Below are 11,251 nucleotides of genomic sequence, written 5' to 3'. Positions count from 1 at the left end.
GGAAAGGGCAGAGAGTCAGACATAGGGGTAAATATACACAAATATATATATATATATGAAACTAGAAATGGAAAATTGTTTTTGTTTTTGTTTTTTTTTCTTGGAGAGATTTTCACTATAGGGCGTGTGCGCTCACCAGACAGAGAGAGACATAGAGACAGAAAGTGAGAAATCACACCCCAGGGGGGATGGTCACGCCGCAATCCCTTCTCCTCCATTCTCCTCTCGGGATCTTGGGCACACACGCACATGCGCCCGGAGTGAGTTTTAAGTCACTGGGTCCAGGACGTGAACCACGGTCGGCTACATGGAAGTCTAGCAACATAGCCATTACACCAACTGCTGGTTCCCTAGAAATGGAAAATTGTTGATATCATACATGATTAACCCACTATGCAGTATATTCTGGATGGGAAACTACATTTTGTATGCTGTGACGGTGATTAGGGGATGAATGTAAATTAATTAATTAAAAAAATTTCAGAAGAAAAAAACACAAAAACTATTTTTCTTGAAATTAAAAAATACATATTTAATAACTGCAGTAAGCTACATAGCCCCAGCTACATGCTACTTTATAGTATGTTCATTCTACTCACTGAAGTTTATGCCTAAAATCAGACTTGTGTTCATGGATATGTATGTATCAGCTGCGCTTGCTATTGGAAATATTTAGACTAATTAAGTTCATTAGCGAATCCATAAAATGGGGGGAAAAGGCATAGAAAGCAACCATGGATACCAGAGACAGTGTGGGAGGAGAGTGGGACACAGCAGAGGGTGAGAGATAGGGAATCAAGAATGGCAAAAAAAGCAAAATATACAGGAAACAAGAAATGTAAAATTATTCATTGATGATAACACGTACGTCAATGTGCTTGACTGAGCCAATATACAGTGTATTCTGGATGGGAAATCTCATTTTGTATGCTGTAATGATGTATAACAAATGAATGTAAATAAATAAATTTAAATTTAAAAAGAGATGGAGTCTATTTTCCTTTTTAATGAATCTAATCCTACTGTCAATAGAATACAGAAGAGATATAATACTATTTCTAGAGCTGGGCTGTAAGAGAATTAGCATCATCTTTTCCTCCTTTGCTACTTAAAAGTCAGCCACCATGTATGAAAGTTTAGGTTAAACTCCTGAATGATGAGAGTCTATAGAGATTTCTCAACTTGCATTAGGGTTTACTTCCTGGGCAGGGGTTGGGGGAGGTAGGGGGTGTTGGGGAGTGTTGGGGAGCAGGGGACATTGTAGTGTACCTAGCCTACCAAACATCCTAGGTTAGCCTACCCTGTCTGAAACATGCTCAGGACATTGACTTTAGACTACAGCTGTGCATTTTATCTAACACAAAGCCCTTTTTATAGTAAAATATCAAATAGCTTATGTAATTTATTGAATACTGTACTAAAAATGAAAAACTGAATTGGTTGTATTGGTACTCAAAGCACCATTTCTACTGTATGTGTGCACTATCACAGAGTTAAAAAACCAAATTTAAACCATTATACAATAAATCAGGGACCATCTGTACATAGAGAAAAGCCTTATGAAAGGGAATTAAGTAATTCTAGTCAAAGACTCCAGCAACGAGAATGAAGCCATCTTGGACCTTTTAGTCCCAGTTAAGGCACAGTAGCCAACAACTCATAACGCACAGGCTAGCCACCCCTGGTAAGCCCTGAGTTTTTCACCACAGAATTATAAGCAATGAGCGGGAGGCCTAGGCCTCACCGCAGGGAGCGTGTCTTGAACCGGGCGGTCCTGGGCCGTGTGGCGTGTCCAGCGCCTTAACCGCCGCGCCACCTGCCGGTCCTCCATGAACCTTGATCACACATTTTTCTCGGTCTTTTTAAAGTAGTCTAATCTTAAGTATTTGGGTTAAAGTAGTTCCTTGCATGTAGTAAATTAACCCGGAGGCTGGGCCCTACTTGCGTTCTTAGAGCTTGCCGTTTTTGTTTACGGTGTCGCTCTGCTAATACTGACGGCCTACTCCAGGTCTGCCCAGAAGAAGCTTTGAGAGGAGATCTTACTCAGCCCCGGGGGGGCTTTTGACAGCTCTGATGGCGTCTCCTGGGGGCACCAGGCCCAGGACGAACTGCTGGAAGTGAAGATGGAGGGGAGTAAGAGCAGCAGCAGAGAGGCCCAGAAACTGAAGATTTCAGCGCAGGCCTCTTCCGACAGGACTCCAGGTATGTCCGCTACCGGGAGACCCCGGGGCCCCGCGAGGCGCTGGCCCGGGCTCCGCCAGCTCTGCAGACGGTGGCTGCGGCCCGAGGCACACAGCAAAGAGCAGATCCTGGAGCTGCTGGTGCTGGAGCAGTTCCTGAGCATCCTGCCCGGGGAGCTGCGCGCCTGGGTGTGCTAGCGGCGCCCCGAGAGCGGGGAGGAGGCGGTGACTGCGCTGGAGGAGCTGGAGCGGGAACTGGACGAGCCGGGGCATCAGGCCCCAGTGCTCTCTGAGGAACAGCAGGTGGAACCTCTAGAAACAGAACAAGAACCCGTTATGGCTCTCCAGTCAGATGTCCGGCTCAGGTGGGAACCATCAGAACCTGAAGCCCAACAGGAGCAAGTTTCAGATGTAGAGACTGGAAACGAGTACAGGAATTTAAAGCAGGAAGTTTCTGAAGAAATGGAGCCATATGGGAATATATCTACCAGGTTTGAAAATGATATGCCCCAGTCTCCTGGGTGTGGAGAAACTTATGAACCTGAAGAAAAACAGAACAGCCTTCTGGATACTTCAGGGAAGATAAACAACCTACATGTGACGAAACTGGAGTAAGTCTGATTGAAGGTTCTGACCATACTGTACATCAGAGAGTCTGTCCAGGACAAAAATCTCATGCATGTGACGACTGGAAAATCTTTCAGTCGGCACTCACGCCTCATCGGGCATCAGAGGATCCATACTGGAAACAGGCCCTACAAGTGCGGAGAGTGTGGGAAAACTTTCCGTGGGAGAACTGTGTTCATCAGACATAAAATCGTACACACCGGAGAGAAGCCATATAAATGCCACAAGTGCAGCAAAGACTTTGGCTGGTGGTCAGTCCTTAACACCAGCGACTTCACATGGGAGAAACACTACCACTGTAATGAGTGCGGCAAAGCCTTTAGCCAGAAGGCAGGCCTCTTCAACCATCTCAAGATCCACACGCGAGACAAACCCTACCAGTGTCCACAGTATGACAGAAGCTTCAGTCGGCGCTCTGTGCTGAGGCAGCACCAGGGCGTTCACGCTGGCGTGAAGCCCTACGAGTACAGCGAGTGTGGGAAAGCCTTTGTGTACCACTCCTCCTCGTCTCCCATCAGGAGATCCACCGCAAAGAAAAATGCTATCAGTGCGAAGAGTGTGGGAAAGCCTTCAGTCAGAGCGGCCTCCTACAGCACCAGAGGAGCCACACTGAGGAGAAACTCTGAAGAAGACAAGCTACAAGAAAATACTTCTGAAAAACCCGAGTGAACCCCAGGCTGGTGGGCCCTCCTCCTGAGCTTGCTCATCCCAGAGTGGCAGTCCTCCTACAGCAAAGGTCTCTAACGGTGACTGCGGGGAGAGGAAAGGCCTGAGACCAGGGGTCAGGCATTGAAGACTGCAATGGTTCCTGCCCAGGGAGAGTGCTGACCTCTCTCTCTCAGACTTGCTGAGGCCAGAAATGTGGACCAAGGAGCAGGTGCTGGGGCAGGCCCTTCCCCTGCCGGCCTACAAGTGACCCCTGCCAGATGTGCAGAGGCGACAGCATGAGAACTGCAGAGCTGTGGGCTGGAAGGGTGGGGGAGCACCCTGGCTGACGGAGGGCTTGGAACAGCACAGAGCACACACTGAACTGCAGGAGCCCTGCGGTCTGAGCCACAACCCAGAGCTCCTCATACACCGTCTTTCTCTACTGTGGGGTTTGTATGTTGGGTGTTTTTTCTGACAGGTAAACTTCAAATACAGTTTTCTCAAACTACCTTCATCACTTCACCTCTAGATCCTAGGCTAAGCCATGGAACAAGATTTGCTTATGCAGAGACACCTTGGAATCAAAGGTTTCAGATCCAACGAAGACCTATCACAGTTCATCTCACAGGGCGATCACCTTTTGATATGAAAAACTGGTGAGAAAGTCTAGAGGAAAAAGACAGAGGACCTCACAAAGAGCCTTCAGAGTATGCCGGGTGGTGACCTCTCTTTGAATACCAGTGAACCCATCTGCTTCTCATCTGCCTGACTCCAGAAGCACTCGTGTCTAAGATTTTTAGGTTTCTTACCCTATTTAACCACTCCAGCTAGCTTCAACACACTGCTCTCACAGCTCACTCCCAGCTGTGCCCGGAAGTTGTCTTCCCGGTAAACGAATTTGGTTTATCTGTGAAGTTAGTGTGTGTTTTGGAATGTTTCTGCTTTAACTGTCGTCATACAGTTTATTGATCCGCTCAACGAATACTGATTGAGCATTGTGTAGGTCTTGGCTTAGGTGTGAGCACTAGGTGCAAAGTCCTTTTAACGATCTTTTACAAATTAAACTTTCTCTTAGTTTCAAAAAAAAAAAAGAATTATAAGCAATGAAACATCTGCTATTTTTAGTCACTAGGTCTTAGAGTGATGTATTATGCAGCAATAGACAAATGAAATATAAGGTATTATTATTTGTGTTCTTGCTTTGTAAAATTACCGTAGTCATTTCACAATGATGATTTAGGGAGTCACTAATAGCTCTGAAGGCTAATTAACTTTTTTTTTCAAATATACATTAGCTCACAAGAGACCATATTCCTTCTATCACTTTACCTTATGTGCTAATGTTTATAAAGTAATTATATGCAAGGAAGTGGGAAATATTTGTAACAATGAAAGTTGATATCCTTAAGAGTACAGATTCTCACAAATAAATTTTTTTTGAGAGATTTTCGCTATAGGGCGCGTGCGCTCGCCAGACAGACAGAGAGACATAGAGACAGAAAGCGAGAAATCACCCCCCAGGGGGGAGGGTCACGCCGCAATCCCCTCTCCTCCATTCTCCTCTCGGGATCTTGGGCACGCACGCACACGCGCCCAGCGTGAGTTTTAAGCCACCGGGTCCGGGACGCGAACCGCGGTCAACTACGTGGGAGTCCAGCGAGATAGCCATTACGCTAACTGCTGGTTCCCCACAAATAAATTTTTAAAAGTACTAACACTTGAATTTTAACCCATACATGACTAATAAACATGAGAATGGATTATCCTAAAGTTAAAATATGAAGCATCATTTTTTGCCAATTTAAACACTAAGACTTAAGGCCAACTAGGTTCCAGTGAAATTTGGGGAAACACCACAGTTAAAGGCTAGAGTCTGGGCCTCTATACACTCCTTGAACTACGAGGACTTCGGCCTTCCTCTTCACACTGCTTAACTCTGCACAATGTCTACAGTAAAATAAGGACAATCCCACTACCACACAGAGCCATTAGTTTTCTGTTCAGCCCATTCCCCCTTCTGTTGTCAGAGATCCTGAAAAAGAAGTGGGATTACAGGTAATTCTGAATACTTTCCTGGGAAAAAGAGAGTGAGATGAGTCAAGAATGGTATTTCACCAAAATGGGTGTGTGGCGATGAAAGAAGACTGGGGTGGGAGGCGGCCAGTGCGGAGAGTGAGAACCCCCTGCAACGGCCGGCCGGCTCCCACCAGGACTTCGAGGCTGCACTGCCACCCCGAGAAGGCGGTGCAAGAGTAGAGCCCACGCGCTGATTGGTGGGTTGTGAGCTAGGGGCGGGACGAGCGGAGCCTCCGCTGAGCTCGCGAGCGGAAGGCCACGGGCCCGCACTTCCGGTCTTTGTGACTCGTTGCGCGGGTCGGCGGTTGGCCGGTGGCCGCTCGTGGGTATCCCGGTGAGGGACGCGGGCCCTTAGGCGGAGGGAGGGCGGGGAGGAAGTGCGGGGAGGAAATGTGGCCGGAACGGTGGGATGGGGGGGAGAATCTTTCTTCCTCCCCCAGCCGGTCGCCTCGTCTCGGCCTCTTGGCCGGGGAGGCGTCTACAAGCGTCTTGGGTACCAACCGCTGCTTTCTAGCAGAATGCAGTTACTCCCCCACTCCCCTGACTTCGCACGTGCAGTGGTTTAACCAGGAATATAAAAATAGAAGGGCTGATCAGTGCAGCTGGGCTGGTTAATAAACTACAGAGTTGTAGCCTAAGTATTCTGACTAATCTCAAAAGTTACCAGGGTTAGGATTCAATTGCTGCTCTGCCCTGCTGACTAATTCAAGGGCATCCATTCCTGTCAGTATTGCCCCATCTTAAAATCGGATTATTTGATTTGTCATAAAATGTAATGCAGTTGTTTGTTACTATGTCTACCTTTAAACCTTTAAATAATTTTAACTCCCAGTATATTCTACGCTTTTTGAAAGCTGAGTTTGACCTTTTGCTTCTTTTGTATCTGTGATCTAAAGTGTTTTTGAACACATGGTAAGCATTTTACAAATACTTCTTGGTTAGTCCTCAGTATACTCCCCTTATTCAAAACAAAAACCTTTTAAAACCTAATGCCCGGCTCAGGAAAGCCCATAGTAAGTGCCTGAGCATTTGTTGAAGAAATTAAGTTAATATCAAATGTGATCAAATAGCAAATATCCCATAATATTTTATTTAAATCAACTCCTGTTTAATGTGAGTTTTAAAAAGTGTTTTATCACCACTTTAATGATGGTAGATAGCAGGTTAATCAGCATTATTAAATTCTGCATAGGTATTGTTACCTGTGGAAGTCTGAGTATGACAATTAAATATATATATGCATATTTTTTTAAGAGAAATTTTTGTTATAGGGCATGTGCACTCCCCAGACAGACAGAAAGGAAAAAAATCACTCCCCAGGGGAGATGGTCAGGCCAGTCTCTTCACCTCCATTTTCCTCTTGGGATTTTGGGCATGCATGCACATGCACCTCTTATGAGTTTGAAGCCTCTGAGTCCAGGACTTGAACTGTTGGCCATGTGGGAGTCCAGCAATAACCATTACTGCCATCTGCTGGTCCCATGAGATCTATATTTTGAAAAGCAGTTCTCTAAGTTTCACATACATATAAAGACAGATTTTTCTCCTTGATGGTAATCAGGATTGAAAGAGCATTGAAAAGGAAATTGTTTTCCTACTATGGTATTTAAGGTAATATTCTTTTGTTTCTAAAATAATTTCCTCTTATGTTAGCAGTAGGAATTCTACATAGTAGGAAACACTGAATGAAGTAAATGATTTTTAGTTTGTCATTTCATTGTTATTTTTAAAGTTTGTCTCAAACCTGCTTTCTTTCAGCATATTGCTAAAGTGACTGATCTTTATTATTACAAATTCTTAGTTTTTTTCACTGCTGTAAGTTAATAATGTTTTTATATCCCCCAGGAAAGAAGATATTACTTATACTCTTTCAGAAGCACAGAACCCAATTATACTGAGCTTTTTTTTTTTTTTTTTTTTGCTAAGCTTCTAAAGCCCAGAACGGCCATGGAATCCAGAGCAATTTCAACCCTGATATCTCAGGATCCTAAAGAACTACCAGTACTAGTGAAAGTAGAAGAGGGCCTTTCCTGGGAACCAAAAAACCCAATTTTACTGAGTTTTTTTTTTTTTTTTTTTTGCTAAGCTTCTAAAGCCCAGAACGGCCATGGAATCCAGAGCAATTTCAACCCTGATATCTCAGGATCCTAAAGAACTACCAGTACTAGTGAAAGTAGAAGAGGGCCTTTCCTGGAGTCAGAAATTTAAACAGAGCGGGAGTATGCAATCCTGCCAAGAATTATTTCGCCAGCAATTCAGAAAGTTTTGCTACCAGGAAACACCTGGGCCCCGTGAGGCTCTGGGCCGACTCCAAGAGCTTTGCTATCAGTGGCTAATGCCAGAGTTGCACACAAAGGAACAGATCCTAGAACTGCTGGTACTGGAACAGTTCCTGAGCATTCTGCCTGAGGAGCTGCAGATCTGGGTTCAGCAACATAATCCAAAAAGTGGTGAGGAAGCTGTGACCCTCTTGGAGGATTTGGAGAGGGAATTTGATGATCCAGGACAACAGGTGGGAACAGAGAAAAGTGAAGTATTGGGAAAAGGAATTTACAGCCTGCAGCATGTGGTATCATTATAATAGTAGGATGAAAATTTGCATTTTTCTATTGAACCATAACCCTAAAGTAACTTTATGACCATACCCAATGGTCTTTTTTCATTCCTGGAGATATTCTCATTGACTTCTTTGAGATTTTTTACTAAGTAGTTTCCTTAAGGATTTTCTTCAGAGTTAACCATATTTTACTGATTTCAGGTCCCAGCTAGTCCACAGGGACAAGCAGTGCCATGGAAGGATTTGACATGTTTCAGAGCATCCCAAGAGTCAACAAACATCCTACTCCAGCCTTTAAAGACACAGCTGAAATCTTGGAAACCCTGTCTTTCCCCCAAAAGTGGTGAGGAATGGAAACTCATCTGGGAACTCTTATTAGTTAGTCCTGATTTTGAGGATATAGAATTAATTGCATTTTACAAACTTGCCACATTTGAGCATCATCTTTATTATTCTAGACCAGATTTGCTCACTGTAGCAGCTTTGTATTTAGCAATTCTCATGAATGTCAGTCAGACCTCCTTGTGTCAGTTTCCCTATCCATTCATTCACTTAATCCATCACTTCATAACCGTAGGTACTAATATATGTCTGATACTGTCATAGGTACTGGGTCTCTATCTTAAGGGAGCTTTCAGGTCTAAGTGGGGTGGTGAACAAGCAGAAAGGAATAAAATATCATAAATTTTAGAAGAAAAAGTAGGCACTGGGTACTATGGGAACACACATAAAGGCACCTAACCCAATCTTAGAAGTTTCAGGAATACTTCCTAGACATCTAAGCTAAGCCTTAAAATGTGAGTAAGAGAAAGCCAGGGAAATTGCTGGGATAAGGGCTGGTCCAAACAAAGGACACAAAGTCTCAAGAGTCAGAGAATTCAGCCTATCCTGGAAATTGCAGTTAATTCAAGTTGACTTGAATGGTGAATTGATACAGGAAAGACAGTAAGAAATTAAAGGTATCTGGGACTCAAGTTGTGAAAACCTATATGTAATGCTCATTTGTACAGTCTTTTTTTTTTTTTTTTTTTTTTTAAAGAGATTTTTGCTATAGGGCACTTGTGCTCATTGAAGAGACAGACAGACAAAAAGCAAGAAATAACCAGCCAGGGCCATGGCCACACTGCAATTCCTTTTCCTCCATTCTACTCTTGGGGTTTTGGGTACACATGCACACATGCCTGACATGAATTTCAAGCCACTGTTTCCAGAACTCAAACCATAATCAGCCATGTGGAAATCCAGTGCCTTAACCACCCACACCACCTGATGGCCTTGGTTTGTAGTTTTATAAGTAGAATGTGGCACAGTTGCAGGGTTTGGGGCAAAGGAGTGATATGATTGGTGTATGATTTAGAATCTAGCTGGGAATGGAGAATGGGTTTGAGGAATAATCCTATTATAGACTGTTGTAGTTCAAGTGACCATAGTGAATAAAGCAAGATGTATTATGGTGAGGGTTGGGAAGATCAAACCTGACTCTTGTTCACCAGTACTTAAATTAATTACAGTGTCTGGTAACTGTTAAGAGCATGAAGGACAGGAGTTGAGGGTAATACTTGGGTTTCTAGTTAATGGTGGTGCTATTCACGTGACTGAGAAAACAAAGGAAAAACATACCTAGTGATGTGTTTAGTTTGGGGCATTTCTGTGTTTGTGAAATATTCACAAGTAAAATGCACAATGAGCATTTGGAAACGAGAGCCTGGAGCTTAATAGGGAGAATTAGGGATATGGGAAGACACTGGCTTATAATGTAAATAGTAATTGAAGCCTAGGAGGTAGGGAGTAGATTGAGGATATGTGAGAGACTAGAACAGAATCTGGAAGAACACTAGTATTTCAGTAAATCTAAAGAGATTCTTCTTAGAATCTAATAAGAAATAGCCACAGAAATCAGGTTGTTATAGCTGGAAGAGAATGTATGTACTGAGTTGTCAGAAAAGTCATGATGCACTTTTGCGTAGAAAAATACACCATAACTTTTCTGACAACACAACAGAAAGAAGGCATAGTCCTCAGTGTTGGTGTTTCAGAAAGGTCAACTAAGTAAGATACAGAAAGTACCCACTGGATTAAGTAGCTATGAAGTTGGTGAACTTGTTGAGAGTAGTATCGGTAGAAATGAGAGAGAAAAGGCAGAAACCAGATGGAGATGAGTACAGACAACCTTTTCAAGAAACTACTGTGAATGGGAGGGAGGAGAGTGTGAGGCAAGATATGAGAAGGAAATGTGTAAGCAAGGAGCTTGATTTGAAAAGAACAAAGAGATTTAAATATGCAGGAACAGGAATAGGAATTAATCAAGAAAAGGGTTAAAAATAACAGGAAAGATAAGACCAGCAGATGGCATAACGGTTACATCGCTGGACTCCCACATAGTCGATCATGGTTCAAAGGCTTCAAACTCTCACTGGGTGCATGTGTGTGCATGTCCAAGATCCCGAGAGGAGAATGAAGGTGAAGGGATTGTGGCGTGGCTATCCCCCCAGGGGATGATTTCTCACTTTCTGTCTCTTGTCTCTGTCACTCCAGCTGATTACACGTGCCCTATAGCAAAAAATCTCTTAAAAAAAGAAAACATCAGGAAAGAAATATTAGGTGAAATCTCAAAGAAGGGGCCATATAGTGGCACAGTGATAAAACACCGTGTTCTGTGAAGTAATCCCATAAAGGAAGGGTCCCAGTTCAAATCTGGAGACCTCCCTGAGTCCATTAGGTGTGTGTCGTGTGTGTGTCCATGATCTAGGGCTGGAATAAATCAGTAAACTTAAATAATAAATCTTGGGGGACCTGCAGATGCATAGCAGTTATGTGGCTGGGCTACAGTGTGACTGACTGCAGTTCAAGTTCCAGACCTGGTGGCTTGAAAATCACATCAGGCACGTTTGCATGCGTGCCCAAGATCCCAGGAGGAAAATGGAGAAGGGATTGTGGCGTGGCCATCCCCCTACCCCTGGAGGTGATTTCTCACGTTCCCTCTCACTATCTCTGTCACCCTCTCTCTCTAGCAAGCACATGTCCCCTAAGGCAAAAACTTCTTTAAAAAAATGAAATCTTGGGGCCAGCAGGTGGTATGGTGGTCGGGATACTGGACTCCCACAAGGCCAGCTATAGTTTAAGTCATGAATGTGGTGGCTTGCCTTTTTTTTTAATTTCTCTT

At 43.9% G+C, this 11,251-nt stretch overlaps 1 protein-coding gene and 1 pseudogene across 1 annotated transcript in view; both read left to right on the top strand.

The window, feature by feature from the left end:
* Window positions 1-3,435, top strand: part of LOC102478872 (zinc finger and SCAN domain-containing protein 12-like) — an 11,064-nt pseudogene extending 7,629 nt beyond the window's left edge.
* A 4,172-nt stretch (window positions 3,436-7,607) lies between these two features.
* Window positions 7,608-11,251, top strand: part of ZNF397 (zinc finger protein 397) — a 6,091-nt gene continuing 2,447 nt past the window's right edge. Inside the window, exons 1-2 of the mRNA XM_006150531.3 lie at window positions 7,608-8,043; window positions 8,290-8,431. Of these exons, the coding sequence (XP_006150593.1) occupies window positions 7,639-8,043; window positions 8,290-8,431 (547 nt within the window). The 5' untranslated portion in view covers window positions 7,608-7,638. The remainder of the gene's footprint in view (window positions 8,044-8,289; window positions 8,432-11,251) is intronic.

The sequence above is a fragment of the Tupaia chinensis genome, unplaced genomic scaffold (assembly GCF_000334495.1).
Source record: "Tupaia chinensis unplaced genomic scaffold, TupChi_1.0 Scaffold000290_1, whole genome shotgun sequence".
In the NCBI taxonomy this organism is placed as follows: domain Eukaryota; kingdom Metazoa; phylum Chordata; class Mammalia; order Scandentia; family Tupaiidae; genus Tupaia; species Tupaia belangeri.
This window is presented reverse-complemented; position numbering and strand designations above follow the sequence as displayed.